Raw genomic sequence first — 21,565 nt, 5'->3', positions numbered from 1 at the left:
CCTTGAAAGCAACAGCAAGGGAAGAAATTGTTAGCAAAGCAACGAAACGGTTACTTATAGATGCCATCATCCAGGTGTGCGAGGGCACTACCGGCATCCAATGCTTTCATGCATGATCGCGAGGGGTGCATTCGGAACCGTTCCGAAGATAACGGGCTGCTTATCAGTACAACTCCCACCTTTGAGTTCATTGGAGACCGCGCAACGCGCCGAAATCGCCTCTTAGCCAATGCAGGAGAAGCCATTATGAGCTCGATATCTCTTTCGCGTACACTTGCCGGATAAAGCTGGTGGATCGATGCAATCCTAGGAGACGCTAACTGGCACCCTCGACTAAGAATGTGCCCAGGGATTCTACGCGATAAGTTTCGACTCAGCCAGAACAAGCAGAGACGTGTGCCTTCAGAATATCATCGATAGTATCACTCATAAGAAATGAGCTGCTTCATACGCGTGTGTGTCGTGGTAGTCAATGACGCGAGTCGAGGACGCCAAAGTCGCGTTGGCCGCTGACTAAGCCAGCTCAGGCATCCTGCCGTTGCGTCATGCAACACGCTCCTACGCGATTCCTCCAACTCCGCGTAACCGTCCTTCTGCCTGAACTCGATTACGCAGCCATGTCTGCCTTACACTCGCAGCACCCCTCTCATCAATGCTATAAAGACGCGCAATCTCGCTTTGATCACCTACTAACACCGCATTAACCCACTCACCACAGCAATAGTTCCGTTCCAAACATCCCATCCACCACCACCCAAAATGCCCATCACCGAACTCGCCCTCCTCCACCTCACCCCCGGCACCACGCTCGAATCACCCACCCTCCGCGCCAACCTCTCCCACGCGAAAACCGTCTTACAGAACTACACAAACCGGCCCTTCTACTACATGCAGCAAATCTCCGATCCGAGCTGCATCTACGTTGTGGGAGAATGGGACTCGCTAGACCAGCACCTGAACGACTTCATCCCCAGCGCGGATAACCAAGCACTGTTGGAAAGCTTGAAAGACTACATCACTGTGGATTCCAACCTCGAACATCTCGATGTGCCGAATGCGGAGCTGCCGTTGCCGAGAGGGGAGGAGGAGTTGGAGAGAGCGAGGAGGGGGGAACAGGTGTGGAGTATCACTCATTACACTATCAAGGCTGGGAAAAGAGAAGCTTTCGAAGTTCAATTCAGGGAGATGAAGGAGAAGTTGGATAGGACCTATTTTAGTGGGGAAGGCGGGATTGGAGGTGGGTGGTGTGTTGGGAAGAAGGAGGGAGAGGATGATGTGTTTGTGACGCTTTTTGCTTGGAGGACTGTTGCGGAATATGAACTGTTTGGGAAAGGGAAGGAGAGGGAGGCTTCTGCGTATACGGGGGAGTGTGTTGTGCGGAATGATGTTAAGCATGTCAGGCTTTTGGATATTTGAGACGGTCTGTATCCTGGAGTCACCCGTTCCTACACTGGCACTCGGGATGGCAACTCCAGACCATTACATCACAAAGGTTCGTGGTAGAGCGTTACATTACGTTCATTAATCTCGATACATCTTCGCCGCATTCGTCTACACATAGATATAGCAGAACGGCCCACCCAGCGTACTCATCGCATCCTTAATCGTAATATTCTCAAACGCATCCTGAAGCATGGGACCCAGCGTCAACGTATCATTCAATGTACCCTTCCGACTCGGCGGGTCGTTCTGGAACGTGATAGTACCATCAACCGCATTTCTCCTGTTCTCGAGATCCTGATTTTGCCAAATCCACCACGTGCGATCGATCTGTGCGTGATGGAAGTAGAAGGCCTAACGATGGAGTCAGTGAACATCCCGGATGAATCAGCAATGTAAGGGAAGACTTACAGGGTCAGCCGGCGAGTTGAAAAAGTCAGAACCAGCATCTCCTCCCACGGTGTAATGACCAGCGCTGTGAACGCCAAGGTATCCATTTGGGAAATCACCCTGCATGCGGTTCTGGAAAGTAAGAATATCGTCGCTGTTCTCGAGAAGCTCAGTGATGACTTCATCCCTCGACAAATACGCAGAATTCTTATTAACATCTCTGTTTATGCATCTGGGATTATATCCCAGCCCATCCGCCTGCGGATTCGGTTTGATACCCGTTACTTTCGTGGCGATGGGTCCGAGAGTCACAGTCCAGTTCGCCAGGGGTCCAGAAACGCAGCCACCGCCGCTTCCGGGCTCGAGCTTGATGGGACAGTCTGGTGAGCCGGTTGGTACGCCGACGCAGGTGTAGTTTCGGCCGGGGACGTAGTCTCCGCCGTTGGATATGCTGGTGTCGCTGCCGTCGAAGAGGGGGGATGAGGCGGGGTCTTCGTACCACCATGCCCAGTTGTAGTAGGGGAGGTAGCCTTTGTAGCCACATTCGTTGCGGAGTAGTTGCTCGTAGGCCCAGATGTAGTAGCGGTGCCAGGATAGGAAGTTGGCCTGGAGAAGTTAGCTTATCCTGTTGCCTCGAACGCTGGTGTAGGTTTTTGCTAGTCGACCAGCCGTTCGCATTGACGAGATGCTGCTAGTCTCGGACGTACAGTTGCATGTATAGAGTATGTCTGCTTAACGTGTGTCACGACAAAGTCGTCGAAGCGACTCCTTGCTCCGGGAGCAACAGAAGCTGGTGTAAGACCAGGCTTGGAGTGTAGACACTTGATAGCGTCAATGTAGTTCCGCCTCTCAGGCTTCGTGAGTGTTGACCTAAGATTATGTCAGACTTGCAAGAATATCTTCCGGATGCTAGCCACTCACCACTCTTTTCGTACTGATGCCGTTTCCGGAGTACATGTACCTGGGTCTGGAGAGCCGTTCTCCGCTACATAACGTTGAAGGTTTTCCAATCCCAGAACGGCGAGCTTGTCGTGTTCAGTAACTTTGACGGCGGTGACGCTGCTGGCAAGCGCCAGTGCTGGTATACCGAACAATCTCATCTTGAAATGATGAAGACGTTTTACGCCTGTAGATACCTTGACGCGAGGTATGAAATAAAGTGTTGGTGGAACAGCGAACGTGAGACTTAGTCCTGACGAAACAACACTACACAAACCCTACCTTATATATCCCCTTCGCTTATAATATCTTCATCTTCGCGCTGATCCATTTTTCTGCATCCTTCTGCATGGAACTCTGCCATATGCAGCTGTGCCGCAATGTAGTTTCGAGAGTGGAGTCGCGTAGGGTCCATAGCACTGCTGCTCAAATGTGAATGGACGCAGCCTCGGAAGTTTGGACGAGAGGAGATGGGAGATCACTTCCCTTGCTCGCTCAACAATACTCTTTTGCAGGTGGATGCCGAAGGATCCTGGCGGGTATTTAGCCAATCTGCCGGGTTCATGGTTGGCATTGCCGACGGCACGGTGCCTGATTTATCTTGGGTTTGAAGCAGCAAGAAACTAGTGTGTTTAGAGATGAAGAGAAGTTATGTATGGCTTCCATTTGATGTCGCCAAACAGTGTTGAAAAGGACCGAGAGCGTATGGTGAGATGGTGGGATGCGGAAAGAAAGGCCTAGTAGTGGGTCCACGAACACGGGCGCGGGCCGGTCGCCAACGTGGCACAGGCATCGAGCCGCATCCGCGGAAGGCGTTTAATATCTACGTTAGATCGATTGCAGAGTAGAACTCAGTCTAGCTCACATGTACACCAAATCCCAAACATCTGATAGTTTCTCCGTCTGTGCCGTGTTGCTGCTAATTTCGTACATACCCAGGTCTCTAGTCCGCACCACCAACCCCCATAACGCCCCTCCCAAACCACTCACTAATAACCGCAAACCCATCCCTCCCCCTCTTGAGCGCATCCTGAAAGAGATCATGCCTCTCCGCGCTCTCCACCTGCGCCCTCCTGATCGCCTTGACCGTCGCATTACTCGAACTACAAATCGGACACTCCACCTCCGCATCATGCACATCCTCATCCGTACTCAAACAACTCTGATGGTAACTGTGCTTGCACAAGAAGTGCACAACAGGCAACTCGAGACTCTTCATGCACACTTGGCAACGTGAGTTCTGGAATACCGCGGGCTTGGTGTTTAGGTTTTCCAGCTCGGTCTTCTTGGTTGCAGTGTCGGCGCGGAAGGTCTCGATGTTGCGCCGGTTGGACGCGATTTCGGCGCGCTCGCGCTCGATGGTAGTGCTGAGGTAGGCTTTTATCATGCCCATGGTTGCTACGCCGTTGGTGGAAAGAGTTTGGATTACTTGGAGGGGAGCCATGAGGCCGTCTTCGTCGATCTTCTTCAAGACCGAGTCGAGCTCGTCGCCGGCTTCGGCAAGGACGGAGGGCGTGGAGGTGAAGTAGGCGAGTGCCGCGGGGTAAAGTGCTGGTTCTAGGGGACCGTACTTGCGAAGTGCGCGGATGGCACCTTGCGTATCGTTCGCTGCCGTATAGGAGCGGAAGATGTCGAAGTGAAGGCCTTGCTGTTCGCGTACAAGAATCGCGCCATCGCGGAAGTTGGACAGATGGGAAAGTAGCAGGACGTTGGACGTATCTATGGGTATGTCCTTGCCTTCGACAAGCTTTTTGGCCTTGTTCTCCCACTCTTGTCGTTCGCCATCCTTCTTCGACGATGCAGTGTGTAGGTACATCTCGAACAGGGTGGTGTAAAGATCGACCTTGTCATCTTCGCGGAGATCATCGGATGCGATGCAGGCCTCAAGGAAGACTATGAGCTCTTGAGGGTGATCAACGAATGCGGAGAACGCAGTTCGCGGTTTCGGTACTTTGTACTCTGGAGCGGGCTCATCTGAGGTCGTCTCGACGATCTGAGCTTGGCTCATGGTACTCTTCTGTTCACCACTCGGAGGCGATGCCAACGCGTTGGTGTTCATGTATGGCAGTGGAAGTAGTGCAGCAAGGTTTTGTACAGCGCTGGAAGCTACTCCAAGACCCATACTCATACCACCGCCTCCTCCCGTTGCAGGCGTGTTGGGTATGACTATAGCATCCTGCTTGGGTCGGAATGTTCCAGTGTAATAGTCGATAAACAACTGCGTCGTATCCTTGGGAAGGTGCTGCAGCAGTACTGTCGCGTACTTCATGAGGTTGAAGTAGGCCACCTCGGGCTCCAGTCGCCATATGTAGGCCAGAGCTTCGGCGTATCGTTTCGAATCTTCGATCAGTACATCGACGACCAACTCATGCTCACCGTGTTTCCGAGCAAGGAAGGCCGCCTGGTCATAGTAACCGCCCTGTCGACACATCAAAATGGCCGTATCGAGGTCGAACTTCAGATCGTCCGGTGACTTGATAAACTCTTCAAGCTTCTCCACATCCTTCAACTTGGCATAGCAGTTTAACAGGAGCGTTGTGTGATCTGATGTGGCTTTGTGGTGGTCGTGGAGCTCCTCGAGGTACTCAATCAAGTTATGTATCCGTTGCGTATCAAGGAACTGCGTGATGTTAGTATTGGTCGTATGGCGATGGCATCATTGCATACCTTGCGGATGACCTGAGAGGGTTCTGTGTTATCGATAGCCTTCAGATACTGCTGCATAGCTGTATCGTAATCTTGCTTCGAATACAAGTAGTCACCAAACTTTCGGAGGATGATGTTCTGTTGTGACGAGTCTAGTCCGGCCTTCTGGGCCAGATTGATGGCCAAAACGTATAGGTTGCGCTGGTACAGTATGTCGAGTTTTTGAGCGAAGGGCTTCTCATGGTATCTGAAGATCTTGCCGTCGATCGTGAAGACGAACAGGTCGCCCCATTCGGAAATGACGGCCTTCACTTGCGAAGTCAACTGTTCCTGATGTGCGACAAACCTCAGCTCTGTGTTGAGCAGGGTGAAGCTCGAAGTGTTGAAGACGTCGTCGGCGGCACCGACGCCGAAAGCACGGAGAGGGTTCGACCGAGGCATCGCATTTGATTTGGGGGGTGCGACTATCGCGACATAGTCCTTGAATACGGAGATCATTTTCTTCTCACCCTCATATGTGTACGGTGGTCCGCGGCCGTGCTGACCGTAGTAGTATATGGCATCGTTTCGTGCGACGACAACGTCCCGCGACGCCTTATCCACCGCCATGCAACCCACACCACAGCCATACTCGTCAAGCGATTTGGCCGGCTGTCCTTGCCCCCTTCCAGATATTACAAGTGTCATTATACGTCCGGTCGTTGCGATATACAAGGTCGTGATGCTCCCTTCTCTGAACTCGATGCCTGTGATGGGCTCTTCCGACTCGAATACCGTCCGTTGTCGCGCGCCGCGGTCGTGTATGAGGTCACCTCGAACGACAGTGACGGCACCGTTGGCGAATCCAACTGCGAGTTGTGATAGGTCATCGAGCGCTGCGAAAGCGGATATGGGGAACTGCTTGCGCCCGTTGTGGACGGTGAGGGTGCTCTGACATCGCGGAATGCCCGTCTTCTTTTCCAGCTTGTCCAAAGCCCATACTTTCAGTACTGGCTCCCCAGAAAGGTCTTCAGCAATGGTGACGAGAAGCGAGGTGCCTTCAACCTGCTTCATGTGGGTGATTGCGCCTGCGTCATGGGCCTTGAATGCGCGCACGACCTTGAAGGCCTGCGACACGATGCGGACGATGCCATCTGCGCTGCCGAGGAAGATGCTCTCTGACCCAGATACTATGCACGTGATGTTCCCGATCTAATGGCATTTATGAGACTGTGCATGCGCAGAGGAGGTATCGTCATACCTCGGACAGGAAGGAGCTCTCGTCGTCGGGGAGCTTGACTTGCGAGACGTCGAAGAACTTGAACTGCCACTGTTCGCGCATTAGCCTGGACATTTTGCGAAGCGGAATGTGGGTGAGCCAATACGCACCGGAGTGACTGCCATACTGCTATTGCTCCATTGTCATCGCCTACTGCCTGAATGGCAGGAGCTATCGTCATTCGCGACTCCCATGGAAGCTGCGGGCAAGTGCGTCCGTGCGCGGACCGCCAATCACCAGGTAGCAGTGCGTGGCAGTGCCGGGGCTTGGCGCGTCCCTCTGTTCTTGAGTGCTGCCTCGCGCTCTCCCTTTTCTTCATCTCACTCTCACACTCCTCCCACATAATACTCCCACACCCATCTGCTCTTCATCAACAGCAGCTCCCACAACCCGCGCAACTCACTCTACATTCGCGCAAGCCCACTTTGACTCTCCTTTCACGAGTCTCACCTCCTGCGACGCGCCCTGTCATCGAACAGCGCGCCCCTTTGTCCTCAGACCTCACCGGTTCAGTCGCGCCTCCATAAAAGAGACTTTCAGCCTTCGCTACTTGTTTGCATCTACGTCGCCCACTCGACACGAGCGCGCCTTTCCATCAACGCCCGCTCACCCAAGTATTACCATCCCTCAACCACTCATCATGTCTTCAAACAAGATGGAGCAGAGCCTCGACGACATCCTCAAGGCTTCCAAGACCTCCCGCCGTGGCCGTGGCGCTCGCCGCTCTGGCGCTGGACGACCGGCCGCTGCTGCCGCCCCCGTAGGCGGTGTCGCCAAGTCGACCAAGCAAGGCAACAAGCAATCCAAGCCTGCGCCCACTGCTCCCGCCGCTTCTTTCGGCGGCGGTGAGACCAAGATCATGGTATCCAACTTGGTATGTTCAGTCCTACAACCACACCCAAATCATCACTAACATGTCGCAGCCACGGGACATTGACAACTCCCAACTCCAGGTATGTAAGACCGATGCAGGTCTTTGAGCCTACTGCAGCTTCGCTTTTGCAAGCATGAACGAACTCGATCCGACGAACCGAGACTTCCTCCTCCGCACCGGTATGGATGTTGAGCCATAGCTTGCCCAAAGTCACTCCAAGATCTGTGTTGGGCACACAAGACAGGAAGAAGACTAGCAGCATGCGAACATTCCGAGGTACCGCCGCGACGAAAGTGGGTGATCCAAGTCAATATGCTCCACTTCACTGTGTCAGCACAGACGGCAGCGCACCGGTGATATTCCCGGCAGCCTTGCAGCAACTTTAGCCCGATACAGAGCAGCGAGATGCGAAACCAATCCGTTCGGATAGCCTTTTGGCTTACAGATGGGTGTGGGCAGACACTATAAGATTGGTTCGCAGCGTTTCCATACGTTTCTCGCACAACTGCTCTCGCGCTGAGTTTGCTTCGTCTCAGAACTTACGGTCATTGAAATCTGACCAGGACACCCACTTTCTGAGCGGTACCTTCTGACCGAGTATATGGAATCGACGACGACCCACCGCCGACGCCGGAACCTCATTGTCGATCTTGCTTTACGCGCGTGAAAACTACCCTGGTACGACGACTAATACGCCTCATAGGACTACTTTGTGAATGCTGTTGGTGTAGGTCGCCCGAAGAAGGTTCTTCTCCAGTACGATGCCCAGGGCCGCAGCGTTGGCAGCGCTACCGTCATCTTCACCAAGCATGACCAAGCCGCCAAGGCCACCTCCCACCTCAATGGCGTCAAGATTGACGGCCGCCCTGTTCGCGTCGAGATGCTCGTCAGCGCCGCCGCCCTTCCCGCCGCCACTCGCCCATCTTCGCTCGCCGATCGTGTAACGTACGTACCAAAAGTTCCTTGCAGTGTAACCAGCAACTAACAAGTTTTCAGTCAGCCGAAGAAGGACAAGCCGAAGCCGGCCACCGCTGAGAAGGCTGCTCCCGGTGCCGCTCGTGGACGTGGCCAGACCCGTGGCAAAGGAAAGGGCCGTGGTGGTCGCGAGGCCCGCCCTAAGAAGAAGACCGTCGAGGAGCTCGATGCCGAGATGGCCGACTACTTCCCTGGCAGCGAAACCACTGCTGCTGCCGGCGGCGCTGAGGTTGCACAAATCACCGCCGGCGGTGACACTGCTATGGACGACGAGATGCTCTGAGCTTCTTTCGCTTTGAGACGCTTTCCACTCACTTCACTTGTCACGGTTTAATCCAACATCCAACGGAATCGGTTCGACCCTTTGCTAGTCGGTCTGCTTCAATCTTTCTTTTCTTGGAGGCGTCATCTTTTCGGAAACTGCGTTATAACGAACGTCTACTGCTGCCAACGGAACGTCAGCATCGGACACAATTCGGCTCTTGTACACTATTCATGGACGTTTATTCACGGCTCCTAAATTGCACGCCGGGTATTTGGTAGCTTCAATCAGAATGGCTATGAATCGGAAACATGATCATGAAGACTTATCTCGTCGACTCATCCATTGTGAAGTACCCTTATCCGAATGTTCACATACACTGTCCTTCCGGCTCTGTTGATATTATGGACGGAACCCGGCCAGTGTGTTGGCTGAAACACACCGAAATGGAGAGCTGCCACATTCCTAGAGCGTGGCAACATGGCAATACTGAGGCTTGCACGAACCCAAGACGGCAATGACATGCTGCAGAGAGACGATCATATAGAAGATCAGCGAGGCTTAGAAAGCTTGCTAGACAGTACGACTCGGTACAGCGGAATCGCTCCGTGCTTTTCTCCCCGAAGGACTCCGCAACAACAAAATGTGAACTCTACTCGTGCTGACCGGGTTGGCGCTTCCCAGCAGCCCGGATCACACCACCATCTGCTCATGTGTAGTGCTCTCCGGTTGATAGCTATTCGGTCCTTGCATGCTCCTATTCGCGCCGCAGTACCCCTTCGTGCGAAGTTCTCACGCCAACGTCATTAGTTCAAATTTTGTCGCACCTTCCCCGCGATTTACTAGGTGGTGTGGAGGCCCGCGGCTACTCTAGCTTCTGACCAGGATTCGGCTGGGTGAAAGGAGCGTTCATCCGACACAGCTGACGGACCGGATGAGCTGAGTATCTTGCACTCTCAATGTTTGCAATCCACGTCGCCCACGTGCATACAGCGATTACTCTAGCTCGGGGTTGTGGATCAGTGTTATCCTCGCCATACCGGTGCTCGCTCGAAAAAGGGCCGAGCTAGCTGGGGGTACGACGATATGGTCCGTAGGGCTGCCCCTTCGGCTTTAGTGTAGTGGCTCCGATGGTGGGTATGTTTTGCTTGGATACGTGTCTAGAGCTCCGAGCTTAGTCCTGCGGTATGCGTTACAGAAAGATGCTGTATCGAGATGACCACGCGCCGCAAGTGGAGAAATGCCTTTTGCGGATGCGCATCAGTTGCCAATAGGTGTCTATTCCAAATTAGAGACTCCAATACCGCGTGTAGCAGGGTTAGCTGCGGCTTCGACGACCTCCAGAGCAGAACTGCGGGGGAGGGGTAGCTTACCACTGGCTACGAAAGCGGGGCAAGAGCTTCCGCCGTTGCATCAAGCGCCACCCGGCCATGCATCGTCGAGACACGCAATAGGCTGCAGCGCTTTCCTGAGACTGGCTCCTGATGGCCGAGGCTGTCTGGGCGATCGTACTGTTGTCCTGTCTCGAGTGGAGATAACCTCTAGTGTCGTCATGCGGAGCTCCTGAAAGTACTTAAGGATTTGCTTGTGCCTCTACCCCTCCTTCACTTCACAGCTTTGTTTTGTCCATATACCCCAATTCGCTTTCGCAATGACATCCGTAAAGCTAACAACCCCCCAAACGGGCGAGTACGAGCAGCCCACCGGACTGTAAGTCAGATATCCAGTTTCCGATATTCTTCGGGGACTTCGTAATGCTTCGGTATCTTCAATACTGACATCAACCAGCTTCATCAACAATGAGTTCGTAAAGGCCGTTGACGGCAAGACCTTTGAGGTCATCAACCCATCTACCGAGGAGGTCATCTGCAATGTTGCCGAGGCCACCGAGAAGGATGTTGACATTGCTGTCGCTGCCGCACGCAAGGCCTTCAACGGCCCATGGCGGAAGGAGACACCAGAGAACCGAGGAAAGCTGCTTGTCAAGCTCGCCGACCTCTTTGAAAAGAATGCCGATCTTCTCGCCTCAGTCGAGGCTCTCGACAACGGTAAGGCTTTCAGCATGGCCAGGAACGTCGATATCCCTGCTGCCGCTGGTTGCTTGAGATACTACGGAGGATGGGCCGACAAGATTGAGGGCAAGGTCGTCGACACAGCACCCGACAGCTTCAACTACATCCGCAAGGAGCCCGTAAGTTCTACGTATTTCCATGCCCAAAACCGCGACTAACAATTTCAGATTGGTGTTTGCGGACAAATTATCCCATGGAACTTCCCCATTCTTATGTGGTCATGGAAGATTGGTCCTGCCATCGCCACTGGTAACACCGTTGTCATCAAGACAGCTGAACAGACTCCTCTCTCCGCATACGTAGCTTGCAAGCTCATCCAAGAGGCCGGTTTCCCACCAGGTGTCATCAACGTCATCACCGGTTTCGGAAAGGTCGCTGGTGCCGCCATCTCCGCTCACATGGACGTCGACAAGGTTGCCTTCACTGGTTCGACCGTCGTCGGCCGTCAAATCATGAAGGCCGCTGCTGGCTCCAACTTGAAGAAGGTCACTCTTGAGCTTGGAGGCAAGAGCCCCAACATCGTTTTCGCCGATGCCGATCTCGACGAGGCCATTCACTGGGTCAACTTCGGTATCTACTTCAACCACGGACAGGCTTGCTGCGCTGGATCGCGTATCTACGTCCAAGAAGAAATCTACGACAAGTTCATCGCCCGCTTCAAGGAGAGGGCCGCCCAGAACGCTGTCGGTGACCCATTCGCCAAGGACACCTTCCAGGGACCTCAGGTCTCGAAGCTCCAATTCGACCGTATCATGGGGTGAGCAATGTCATATCCTTCCAAAACTGAAGCCAATGCTAATATAAATTCTAGCTACATCGAGGAGGGCAAGAAGTCCGGCGCAACCGTCGAGACCGGCGGCAACCGCCACGGCGACAAGGGCTACTTCATCGAGCCCACCATCTTCTCCAACGTAACCGAAGACATGAAGATCCAACAAGAAGAAATCTTCGGCCCCGTCTGCACAATCTCCAAGTTCAAGACAAAGGCCGACGTCATCAAGATCGGCAACAACACCACCTACGGTCTTGCCGCCGCGGTCCACACTTCCAACCTCACCACTGCCATCGAGGTTGCCAACGCGCTCCGCGCCGGAACTGTTTGGGTTAACTCTTACAACACTCTTCACTGGCAGCTGCCATTCGGTAAGTTCTGGCTGTACGAAATGCTTGTGAGATATATACTGACTTCTTATCTACAGGTGGTTACAAGGAGTCTGGTATTGGCCGCGAGTTGGGTGAGGCGGCGCTGGACAACTACATCCAGACTAAGACTGTTTCCATTCGTCTTGGTGATGTGCTGTTCGGTTAAGTAAGCGGTGGAGATGGGTTCGAGTGAGTACTGTGTATAGTTCAAGTAATCATGGAGAATCTGAATGAATGAATGTAAAGAACCACAGCAAGTTTTCTGATATATGGTGTGACATGACCGTTCTCGTATACACGGTGTTTGAAGGAAACGTCAACTCCAATGCGCAAGACCAGTGTCTACGATCCTGTGAAGACGCTGATGATACGACGTCACACTGCCCAAGACTCTGTGACGGGAAAAAGTTATAGAAACTATGTACATGACAGTCACGACATCATCCCTCCACAATCTCCCCAAAAACCTTCACCCCCTTCCTTCCCAACGCAGTCCCCACGCCCACCGCCCCCGCACCCACATGTCTCATCCTCTCAAACCCACTCTTATCCTCCACACCCCCCGTCCCAATGACCATAATCCGCTTCAACGCCTCCCTCTTATCCAGCATCTCCCTCAATATGCGCACATTACCCAGCGCAAGGGGATGCAACGGCGCGCCCGCCAGCCCCCCAATCCCAGACCCATTCGCTGAGTTGAGCGCAGGACTGATCTTGCTTTCACCACCCACGTCCTGTGGAGACAAGACCAGAGACGAACCGAGTGTGTTCACGGCGGTGATGAAAGAAATAGGGCAGGGGAGGTAGACTGGTTTCATTTTGTTCTCCGCGCTCTCCTCCAATACGCTTATCAAGGCATCGAATTGCTCTTGGTACGTATACGGCGGTATCTTGATGCCAACGGGTATCTGTGTCTCGCCCCCGCTTTTCGTGAGGCCAACATCGATGGCTACTTTGAGCGCGGCGAGATATTCGCGTAGGGCGTCAGCGTTGTAGGCTGGTGGTGTCTTCCCTGGGATGTTTGGGCAGGAAAGGTTGATTTCCATGGCTAGTGGCATTTTCACACTGTGTTGGATAGTGTAGATGAGCTGGTAGCATTGCGCCACTTCCTCCACGCTTCCGGTTACGGAGATGAGAATTGGTTTGAAGGTTTCCCTTCCTTTTGGCGGGTCGGAAAGCAGGGCATCGCTGATCTTGCCTACGAAGTTGAGGTACTGCCCGAGAACGAGGGGTGAGTAGCCGAGTGTGTTTAAACTGCCTGTTGTTGTGGCATCGCCGGCCAGATCGGTATTTGGGGTGCTGGAACTATGGGTGGATGGGTTGAAGAAAGTGAATTGGTGGTGCGCGGGATCGTGTGGGAAGCCTTTCAAGAAGGATGTGCGCGTTGTGATGGCGCCTGTGTGTGGACTATCGTAAAGTTCCTGGAGTTGCTCAAGGCTTGTGCACCATGGGTTTGCGGAATTGAGGAGGGGTGGGTCGATGTTCAAGGAAGCCATCTTTGAATACCGATTGCCGGTCAGGGTAGGAAAATGGTTTGGAAAGTGAACGGGTTCTGCGAGTTTGATGGCACGTGGCATCTGGCTGCGCAAGTGGGGTTGCGGTGATAAGCTTTGTATAGTGCCGCTGGGAGCATGATAGCTTGAGATACGTAACAGGAAGGTCACTACTTCCGCCATTACCACGGACAAGCGTTCAATGTTCAAAATGCTGCATTAATGAAGCTAGCGCTACCCTACTCTTTCAATGATAATATACAAGAAACCCCAACCGGACTCCTAGACACAAACCCCACCCCAGCCCGACAAACCCCAGAATGAAAAAAAAAGAAAAGCAATGCAAAGGATTTGCCGCCCATAAATGCTATGCGCCGATGCATGCCAGAGTAGGTACCAATTTCATTACCTTTGTCTTTCCGTGATTGCGCCCAAACGCCATGCTTGCGTCCCTGAAGCCGAAGAAAAATCAAAACGCCAGTCAAAAAGGAATTAGAGAAAAGACGTGTCTGGGGACCAACTTCTGCTCTGCTGACTTCACTCGACTTCTTCTTTAGAAGCTGGCATAGCCTGTGTCTTCGCCGCCAGCATCGTCCATCCAACCCGCGCCGACTTCACCTAGGCCAGGGCCGTGGTGATGGTTGCGCGCCATACCTTCGCCCTCGCCTCGTTCAACCCACTCTTCGTTGATGTCGTGCCAGATGCGCTGGAAGTAGAGGCGCAGCGAGCGTAGACCACGGAGGTAGCCTCTATCAATGCCATCCGGGTTCTGGGGTGGGCAAGGTAAGTCGTCAGGTAGCGGGTCTTCTGCGGTGACACAGTTTGCGAAATCGACAATCTTGAGCTTAATCTCTGGGAGGTTCTTAGGTGTCGATTTGGTGGCGGATGTTGGTCCTGGTGACGTAGGTCCGGATGGTATTACTGACACGTCTTCGCTGCTTGGGTTCGATAGACCGTTGGGCAGAGAGGGCTGCGCGTCTTTTTCCTTCGACTCTCCATCCCCACGATCGTAGAGCATCAGCAAGCTGCTTGCGTAGAATCGGTAGCCTGGAAGATTCCGTATCATGCGCTCCAGCTGACTGATCTTCTCCAGTATGACAGGAATATGTCTTGTCGCTGCTTTATAACTTGTCCCATCCCAGAAAAAGCGCTTCAGCGCATCCTGGAACTCTCTACCAGCCTTCAAGTCGCGGCCAAAGTACTTGTCTTCAAAGATGTAGCTTTGGGTTTTGGCGTTCCAGATCTGCATGCCGCAAACACGTACGCCGAGCTGGGCGCTCGTTGTCATCTTACACTTGCGTCTTTGAGACTTTTGTTTCTTCTCATCGGCTTCCACTCCATACTGCCGCGTGCCCATTTTCAGGTCCAAGACACAAGGCCTGGACATGCCTGCGGTAAGGTCTTCCAGAAGGATGAAGTGCTGAACGCGCTCGTCGGGTTGTTGTTGCGCTTCTTCGGGATTGGAAGGCTCATCGCCAAGCAGGGCGCCGTTGCCATTTGGTGCAGCAGGGGCTGGTAGCATTGTGCCTTCTGATGGTGTCTGGGGATGAACCCCGTTTGTTGCGCCAGATGCTTGCACAGATCGGCCTCGGTGCTGATCTTTTGCGTCTGACATGGCATTGCGATCCTCGTCCATAGCAAATACTTCCTCCTCTGCGTCACCACCGTAGCCATCCTCTTCGTAGTATTCCAGGTTATGTCTCTGGACAGTATCTATCCCCAAGGGTCTTCTAGTAAGTCCACTGCCAGAATGACGACGGCGGGGAAGATTGTTCGATGGCGGCTTCAGGGCATCGGCGGTGGTGTCTGGCTGGCCAAGGGAGCTGGAAACGGGAGCATCAGCGCTCCTTTCCGAGGCAAAGCGGTGCGCTTCAGCTTTCAGAACTTGTTTCCGTGTGGACTCTTCTGTGAGTGGTGGATGCAATCCAGCTACATCTGTGCTGTTCCTCCTTATCGTAGGCGCAGAGCCAGCCACGTTCTGCGGAACGTCTCCTCCCGCCTTACGAGCTGAGATCCCGTGATGATGATGGCGTGGTCGATGATGAATAGTTGGCGGCGCAAAAACCTGCCGGAGTACCTCCTCCTGTAGCTTTCTGTTGATCGTCGTCACACCCCAACTGCTGGCATGCTGCAATGGGGGCCGACTTGGGCTCGTAGAAATGTGACCATAGTCACTTTGGTTTCGTCGATGTTGTTGTTGCAACAAGGAAGCATTGCGCATCCATGGATCTGGGGTGGTGGAGCGCGGTGGCACGCGGAACAGATTGTCTGGGATTATGTGCCGGTTGTTCTCAAAGATGACCTGGGGGATGGGCATAATCTGCTGCGAGTGGCTGACCACTCGAGGTTGTTCCGCATTGCCCCGGTCTTCGGGAGCCTTTGAAGCCTGTCTTGACGCGCTTTCCGACTGCGTCGCTGAAGCAGTGGGAACCGCATCAGATTTCGCTTTGTCTTTGGCAACCTTCTTCTTCTTGGGGGCTTTTCGGTAGGTCACGTTCAACACACCGATGTATCTAGATGTCAATGTTAGCAAATATCCTAATCAAGAACCGAGGCGAAGGCAATGATCTTCGCTGATGTCTCAGCCTCGATCAATAGCGGGGGGAGAGGTCGTACCTTGGTAAGAATTCCAACAGCTCAGGATGCTGCCGCTCCACTGTTTCGTAAAACTCATTCTCTCGATTGTTTAGCTGTTTGCATACTGCTCGCCTAGAGAAACGGTAAACAGTAGAATGACCGCCAACTTGGTGATCGTATGGCTTCAGCTCCACAGCACCCAGTGGGGCCGGCGGCTGAGCCACCTGAGGCGCAGCAGCCTTAGGTTCCTGTTTATGCGAAGTCGCAGTGGGCGTCGTTCCTAGTTCATCAGTCGCACTGGATTCATAACCAAGATTTGATTGAGTAGACTCGGCGTGCGACTCAGACTCAGATTCAGCTGAGAGCGCATCGGGAGCGGTCAGCGGCTGCTCTTTATCTTTCTTCAAGGAAGTCGCCGTGGAGATATCACCATGAAGGCATTGATTGGTATCTTGGGCCTTTAGAGAAATTTCTACTTCTTGTGGAGTTTGAACATCCTTCTCTGTGGCCCACCCTTTCGGCCCCGCAACCTCGTGAGTTGAAGCCCGCTTATCGACAGCATTCACCTCTCTATCTCGGTTCTGTGGTTCTGTAGGCACCTGCTCACTTGTCTTAAGCCGGCGATGGGGAAAGTAGAGAGCCGAAGAGATCTGTTCTTTTTCCGATTCTTCATCTTCCTCCGAGCCTGGCGTACGTTCTTTATCGCCTCCGTCTTTAACCTGAAAATAATCGGACGGCTCGTCATAAGGTGTCGCTCCGTTCGTTGGTGCATGCGCGTGAACCTTTTCGACAGCTGATGTGGGTAGACTGCGAGAGAACGAAGACCGTGGGTCCGCACCAGGAGTCAGGTTGCCGAAGCCGCGAATGTCCTCGAGAAGACGCCTTGGGAATTTGTGCTTGTCCTGAGAACTTGCGTCTGGTCGCGTGCTTCCGTTGGGAGGTGGAGAGGCAACGCCTGACTCGGTGCGGGGCGCCGCTTTCGCATCGAAGTATGAATCAGTCGGACCGCCTAGAGGTGATTGCACGACGGAGGAAGCTAGTGATGCGCGGCGCAGCTGGTCAATGAGGCCGATAGTCTCGGTTGAGCCTTCTTCTGAAAGTGCGGACAGGGTCCTCTCAGCAGAAGGACGCTCTTTTGTCTTGTTGTCCTTCTTCTTGGGCTCTTCGGTAGGATCGCCATCCTTGAATACGCGCAGATAGTGACTTGCTTTTCGACTGCGTGCGGAAGTGGGTTGTTCGGTCTTGGCAAGCGTTGCTTCAATCTTCTTCTCCATTTCCACGTCCATGACGGGCTGATCCAAGATCATATTGCCCTTGAATGGCACAGGCTTCCCTTCGCGCCACTCCCTGTTCCTGCGCCTCTCTTCGCTCTCCAGCAGAGCCTCGTATTGGAGCTCGGGACGTGGCGGGGTGGTGGGGTGTTGTACGGGCGAGTCGACTGGGCTCATGTAGGGCGGAGGACTGTGATGGATGGCGTCGAAAGTCATGCCGGCTGCAATGGCTGCGCGGGGGTTAAAGGGGGTAGTCAGGACGGCCTGGTGGTCGATGGAAGAAGGCGGAGGAAGGGTGGAATGCTTCCTGCGTATGATGGGCGGATCCATCAATCGCCTCTGGGGAGGTGCTGGCGCTGCCATCTCAGCCAGACTGTGTTCGGGAGCATCGTTGGCAGAATCTACATTGCGTGCGCTGGCCCGCGGGGAGGAGATGGGGCTGTCGGAGACGAGGTACGTGGTTGCGAAGATGCTGTCGCGCTCGTCGAGCTGGGGGCGGTCAATTGACGACTTCCAGAGGTTGCTCTCGTTGACAATGGGCGCGGTGCGTGAACGGCCCGTCTGCGCGAGGCTCTTGGGCGTCACTTGGTCGTGCTCGGCGTCGGGCGTGGGCAGTCCATGGCTGGCCGTCGACCTCACCGATGCGGGGGGTGAGGTATTTCCTTGGGCGTCCGGCTGGGGTGACATGGGCTCGACATTGATTCGACCGTCAGGAAGGCACCTCGTGGCGGGATGGGTGGCAGATATTGCCGGGCGGGCGCTCAGGACGTTGGCCAGGATGCGGTCGTTTGGGCGCGGCGGAGACACAGCGGAGGGCCAGCAGGGGCGGATCTTCTAGATTAGCGTGCAGAGCAGGCGCTGGCGGATGCGAGGGCTGCAGGCGGTGTTCCAGGGTGCTAGCGAGCGACGAGACCAGTGAGAAGGGCGAGAGGTCCACGTTCTAATTCTGTGTGGTTTGGCGTCCAGTCCAGAGTGGCGCAAAGATTATCCCAAGCGAGCGGCCCAATGACGTCTGCCTGACTGCTACCGCGTAACAAAGCGCGTCAGTGCAGGTGGTCCGAGTGGTGGTGGTTGTTTCGCGACGCCGAGTGCAGTGAGTGGACGCGAGTTTGTTTTGCTGCCGTACGGAGGCAGTGAACAGGTGGCTTGTTGATTGATAGCGACAGAGGCAATCGGGCTTGGCGGCAACTGCGCACGCAATGCTAGCAGCTCTTGTCATGGGTTCCTGTCTGGTGAAGACGAGGAAGGAGCGTCCGTGCTCGCAGACGATATCGGTTCACGGACAGCACTAGCAGCACAACGTTGACGCTACAACCCACGACACATGCTGTCACGATAGGGCGCAGAGACTCGCTGCCGCTTCACTTTGCACGTTATTTGGACACCACTGTCAATTTCCCGGGCACCGTAACACAAGCTAGACTTCCTCCCGCCTCCGCGCCCTCCCCAGCGTGGCCGTGCAAAGGCCCGTATCCAAACTATGCGGTACCGGCTATACCGTCCCATCGCGATTGCCTCACCCCCTTTCGCCGATATCAATCCGTGCTCCCCCAAGGTCTGCTGCTTGCATCGACTGTGCATGGGCGACAGGTGTCGACGGCCAATCACTCGAGAACGTGGCCTCTCACCGCCTGCTGCATCCTTACGTGACTATCGCTGCACGTCGCTGTGATACCGGTACAGAATGCTTCTCTCTGGCAATATCCAAGTGCCACGGCGCTCAGAGCCACTTGGAGCACGTAGCCATGCCGATGCTTCCGCGGTGCTCCTACCGGGAGTGCGCTGCGTGCAGAAATGATCTTGGTTCTTTGTCATAGTATTCAAGTGTCGTCTATATTGCGAAGAAAGCGATCTGTGAAATCCAGACTACCGGTAGGGCCGAAGTCGCCAAGTGACGTGTCGATGTTCAGCGCTGGAAATCCGACCTCATTCAATACCCCTTTCGACCTGTCGCCAAAGGATCCGTGAGATATTTGGGAAGCTTTGTCCGTGGCGAAGCTCCAAAACGACGTGAAGTTGTCCTTGTTCTTCAGCGGGACCCGCTCAGCAGTGGGAGTGGGGCTCTTAGCGACCGCGTCAGCTCTCAGTACCCCATCACTAGGGCTGAAAGCGAACCTCAAGTTGCTTCTTTGCGTTTCTTCCGGCTTCTTTTTCACGGTACTAAATGCGAACGGAGACGCTGCGCCGAAGAGGTCTTGCGTGCTGATCGGTGGAGCTTGGAGAATAGTCTCGGGTGCAAGTGGCTCGTCTCGCTGGACAGTGAAGGCAGAAAGAGGTGTAACGGCTGCACTGGCTGCGGCTATTATGGGACGGGGTGTATCAAGAAGTGAGGTTTGCGAGTCCAATTGGAGAACCTCCGGGGACATCATGGGGAAAGTGCTTTGCTGAAACTCAAGCTGAGCTCGCATCATGGCGGCTTGTGTAGACCAGTCAGAGTCTCGACTAGACCGACTCGTGCGCAGTTCAGAGTTTTCATTCTGGATCACACTGGCATCTCCTTCGACTTGTGGAGACGCTTGTACATCGACCACAATTGCCTCTGTTGGATCCACCTGCAGCTCATCGTCGGCCTCGTTGCGGATGACGTCTTCTGCACATGACTTCTTGGCAGAAGGAATCTTCTCTGGCGATGAGTCGAAATTCACTGCTCTCGGCTTCAGCTTGGCCTTTCTACGGGGTTTGCCAGTTGAAAGAGCCGGCAAAGGCGAGGCCACACGACCGTGCTGGGGCTCTGTAAACGTGGGTGCATTCTGCGTACATCGACGACTTGAGCGCCGTGGCTGTCCTTCTGATGACAATCCAGGTGTTTGGTGGCCTAGACGTTCTGCAGACTGTTGTACGTCTTGTCTTGTCGGCCCTCCTTGACTGCCCATGGAGGAGGTGATGATCGGTATGGTTCGCTGTGACCGTGGCGGGCTTGCGGTTGGTGCAGCTTGAGCCTGAGCATTTGTATCAGCGTCCTTGGCCGGCGATGAGATGACCATCGAAGCTGAGGCACTTGATCTCCACCCCTCTTGTGCTGGTGTCTCCGGAGCTGACTTCTGAGCCTGGATGGGCGCTTTTGGCAGGCTGAGTCGCAGTTCGGACAACGTTTGCGTTTGTGTTTGTGAGGTGCTATTTCGCGACCGCGACCGCGATGGAGACGTGTCAGTGTTCCTATTCGTAGCCTTGCGCATGTCGACTCGTGCTGACTCAGGACGGCGCAACCAGAAGGGGTTGGTCATGGGCGAGCGGTTTTGTATGCGATTATTCGTGTTTGTGCTGAAGGGCTCTGCGGTACCGGGTGCGTCATCATCGTCGGGTAAGGGTGCTGTCGCGGGCGGGACTTCGATTTCGTCGAGGCTATCGTCGTGTTCGCGTTGGTCCATATCATCCCTGGCAGCTCTAGATGTTTCCGGTGACGCCATCTGGGGCGCAACATCTTCCGCGACGTCCTTCCCAATGCCTCCATTCAGCCTTGAGCTGCTCCTGCGTTTGGTGGTGTTGTTGCGACCGGCAGCGACCTTCTTGCTATTGGCGTTACTTGTGCCCGCTACCGCATTTTTCTTGCCTGATATCCTCCGCTTCTCTACTATGGGCTTCGTCCACGGGTTCTTCCAGCCATTGTCGAAAGGCCCTCTCAGCGCGGCTGTGATTATGACGGGCGGTCGGCCGCGTAGGTATCGGGATGCAATCGCCTCGATTCTGCGTCGCTTTGCTGCCCTATGCGCAGGGTCTTCGTACTCCGCGGGTGGTTCTTCGATGGTGTCTTCGGGGTCGACATGGAAGGCGTCAAAGTCCAGTCCCCGCTTCAAGTGAGGATGCAAGCTCAGCGGCATTGCTCTGAAGGGTGCGCTCCAAGGGCCCTCTTTTGTTCATGCAACCTCTTCGAGTATAGTCCAACATGTGACAGTATTATGTGCGTAGTGGTGACGGTGTGGTAGAAATAGGTGGGGCCAGGTCGGATCGCATGTTCGGGCGGCGTGTGTGTATCGTGGCTGCCACGCGGCGTAAATAGAACAAGGCCTGGAGGAGCTCGGGTGTCAAGCGAAGGATATCGCCAAGACAGCTGTGGAGGATCTGCTACGCCGCCGAGAAGGAATAGCCGTTTTTTGGGGTGGCCTAGTCCTCTGGATTATCGGGATAGGCCTCGTCGGCGCATTGTCGCGAGGCGGGAGATCGATGTGGTTGCCGTGGTGATGACGAGTTAGCGCACCCTTTATGGCCGTGCAGTCGGGACGAGATG

At 54.4% G+C, this 21,565-nt stretch overlaps 8 protein-coding genes across 8 annotated transcripts; 3 read left to right on the top strand and 5 right to left on the bottom strand.

The window, feature by feature from the left end:
- Positions 1–759: 759 nt before the first annotated feature.
- J4E79_005251 (uncharacterized protein) lies at positions 760–1,205 on the top strand (the record flags this gene model as incomplete). The annotated part of the gene is made up of 2 exons (XM_049354129.1): positions 760–1,116; positions 1,182–1,205. 2 exons carry the CDS (start codon positions 760–762, stop codon positions 1,203–1,205), a joined length of 381 nt encoding a protein of 126 aa, XP_049211749.1.
- Positions 1,206–1,551: 346 nt separating this feature from the next.
- Positions 1,552–2,930, bottom strand: J4E79_005250 (uncharacterized protein; the record flags this gene model as incomplete). The annotated part of the gene is made up of 4 exons (XM_049354128.1): positions 1,552–1,770; positions 1,852–2,436; positions 2,538–2,700; positions 2,752–2,930. The coding sequence occupies 4 exons, from the start codon at positions 2,928–2,930 to the stop codon at positions 1,552–1,554; spliced, it is 1,146 nt and encodes a 381-aa protein (XP_049211748.1).
- A 782-nt stretch (positions 2,931–3,712) lies between these two features.
- On the bottom strand, positions 3,713–6,748 carry J4E79_005249 (uncharacterized protein; the record flags this gene model as incomplete). The annotated part of the gene is made up of 3 exons (XM_049354127.1): positions 3,713–5,389; positions 5,437–6,606; positions 6,656–6,748. The coding sequence occupies 3 exons, from the start codon at positions 6,746–6,748 to the stop codon at positions 3,713–3,715; spliced, it is 2,940 nt and encodes a 979-aa protein (XP_049211747.1).
- Positions 6,749–7,313: 565 nt separating this feature from the next.
- J4E79_005248 (uncharacterized protein) lies at positions 7,314–8,805 on the top strand (the record flags this gene model as incomplete). Its single annotated transcript, XM_049354126.1, has 4 exons — positions 7,314–7,547; positions 7,597–7,626; positions 8,251–8,492; positions 8,544–8,805. 4 exons carry the CDS (start codon positions 7,314–7,316, stop codon positions 8,803–8,805), a joined length of 768 nt encoding a protein of 255 aa, XP_049211746.1.
- Positions 8,806–10,435: 1,630 nt separating this feature from the next.
- ALTA10 (Aldehyde dehydrogenase) lies at positions 10,436–12,165 on the top strand (the record flags this gene model as incomplete). The annotated part of the gene is made up of 5 exons (XM_049354125.1): positions 10,436–10,494; positions 10,573–10,975; positions 11,024–11,613; positions 11,668–11,999; positions 12,056–12,165. The coding sequence occupies 5 exons, from the start codon at positions 10,436–10,438 to the stop codon at positions 12,163–12,165; spliced, it is 1,494 nt and encodes a 497-aa protein (XP_049211745.1).
- Positions 12,166–12,439: 274 nt separating this feature from the next.
- J4E79_005246 (uncharacterized protein) lies at positions 12,440–13,495 on the bottom strand (the record flags this gene model as incomplete). Its single annotated transcript, XM_049354124.1, has 1 exon — positions 12,440–13,495. The coding sequence occupies one exon, from the start codon at positions 13,493–13,495 to the stop codon at positions 12,440–12,442; it is 1,056 nt and encodes a 351-aa protein (XP_049211744.1).
- A 550-nt stretch (positions 13,496–14,045) lies between these two features.
- On the bottom strand, positions 14,046–18,027 carry J4E79_005245 (uncharacterized protein; the record flags this gene model as incomplete). Its single annotated transcript, XM_049354123.1, has 2 exons — positions 14,046–16,005; positions 16,109–18,027. 2 exons carry the CDS (start codon positions 18,025–18,027, stop codon positions 14,046–14,048), a joined length of 3,879 nt encoding a protein of 1,292 aa, XP_049211743.1.
- Positions 18,028–19,160: 1,133 nt separating this feature from the next.
- Positions 19,161–21,158, bottom strand: J4E79_005244 (uncharacterized protein; the record flags this gene model as incomplete). The annotated part of the gene is made up of 1 exon (XM_049354122.1): positions 19,161–21,158. The coding sequence occupies one exon, from the start codon at positions 21,156–21,158 to the stop codon at positions 19,161–19,163; it is 1,998 nt and encodes a 665-aa protein (XP_049211742.1).
- Between the last annotated feature and the right edge of the window lie 407 nt (positions 21,159–21,565).

Source organism: Alternaria viburni (genome assembly GCF_023758015.1).
Source record: "Alternaria viburni strain BMP 2772 chromosome Unknown scaffold_9, whole genome shotgun sequence".
NCBI classification, from domain to species: Eukaryota; Fungi; Ascomycota; class Dothideomycetes; order Pleosporales; family Pleosporaceae; genus Alternaria; species Alternaria viburni.
This window is presented reverse-complemented; position numbering and strand designations above follow the sequence as displayed.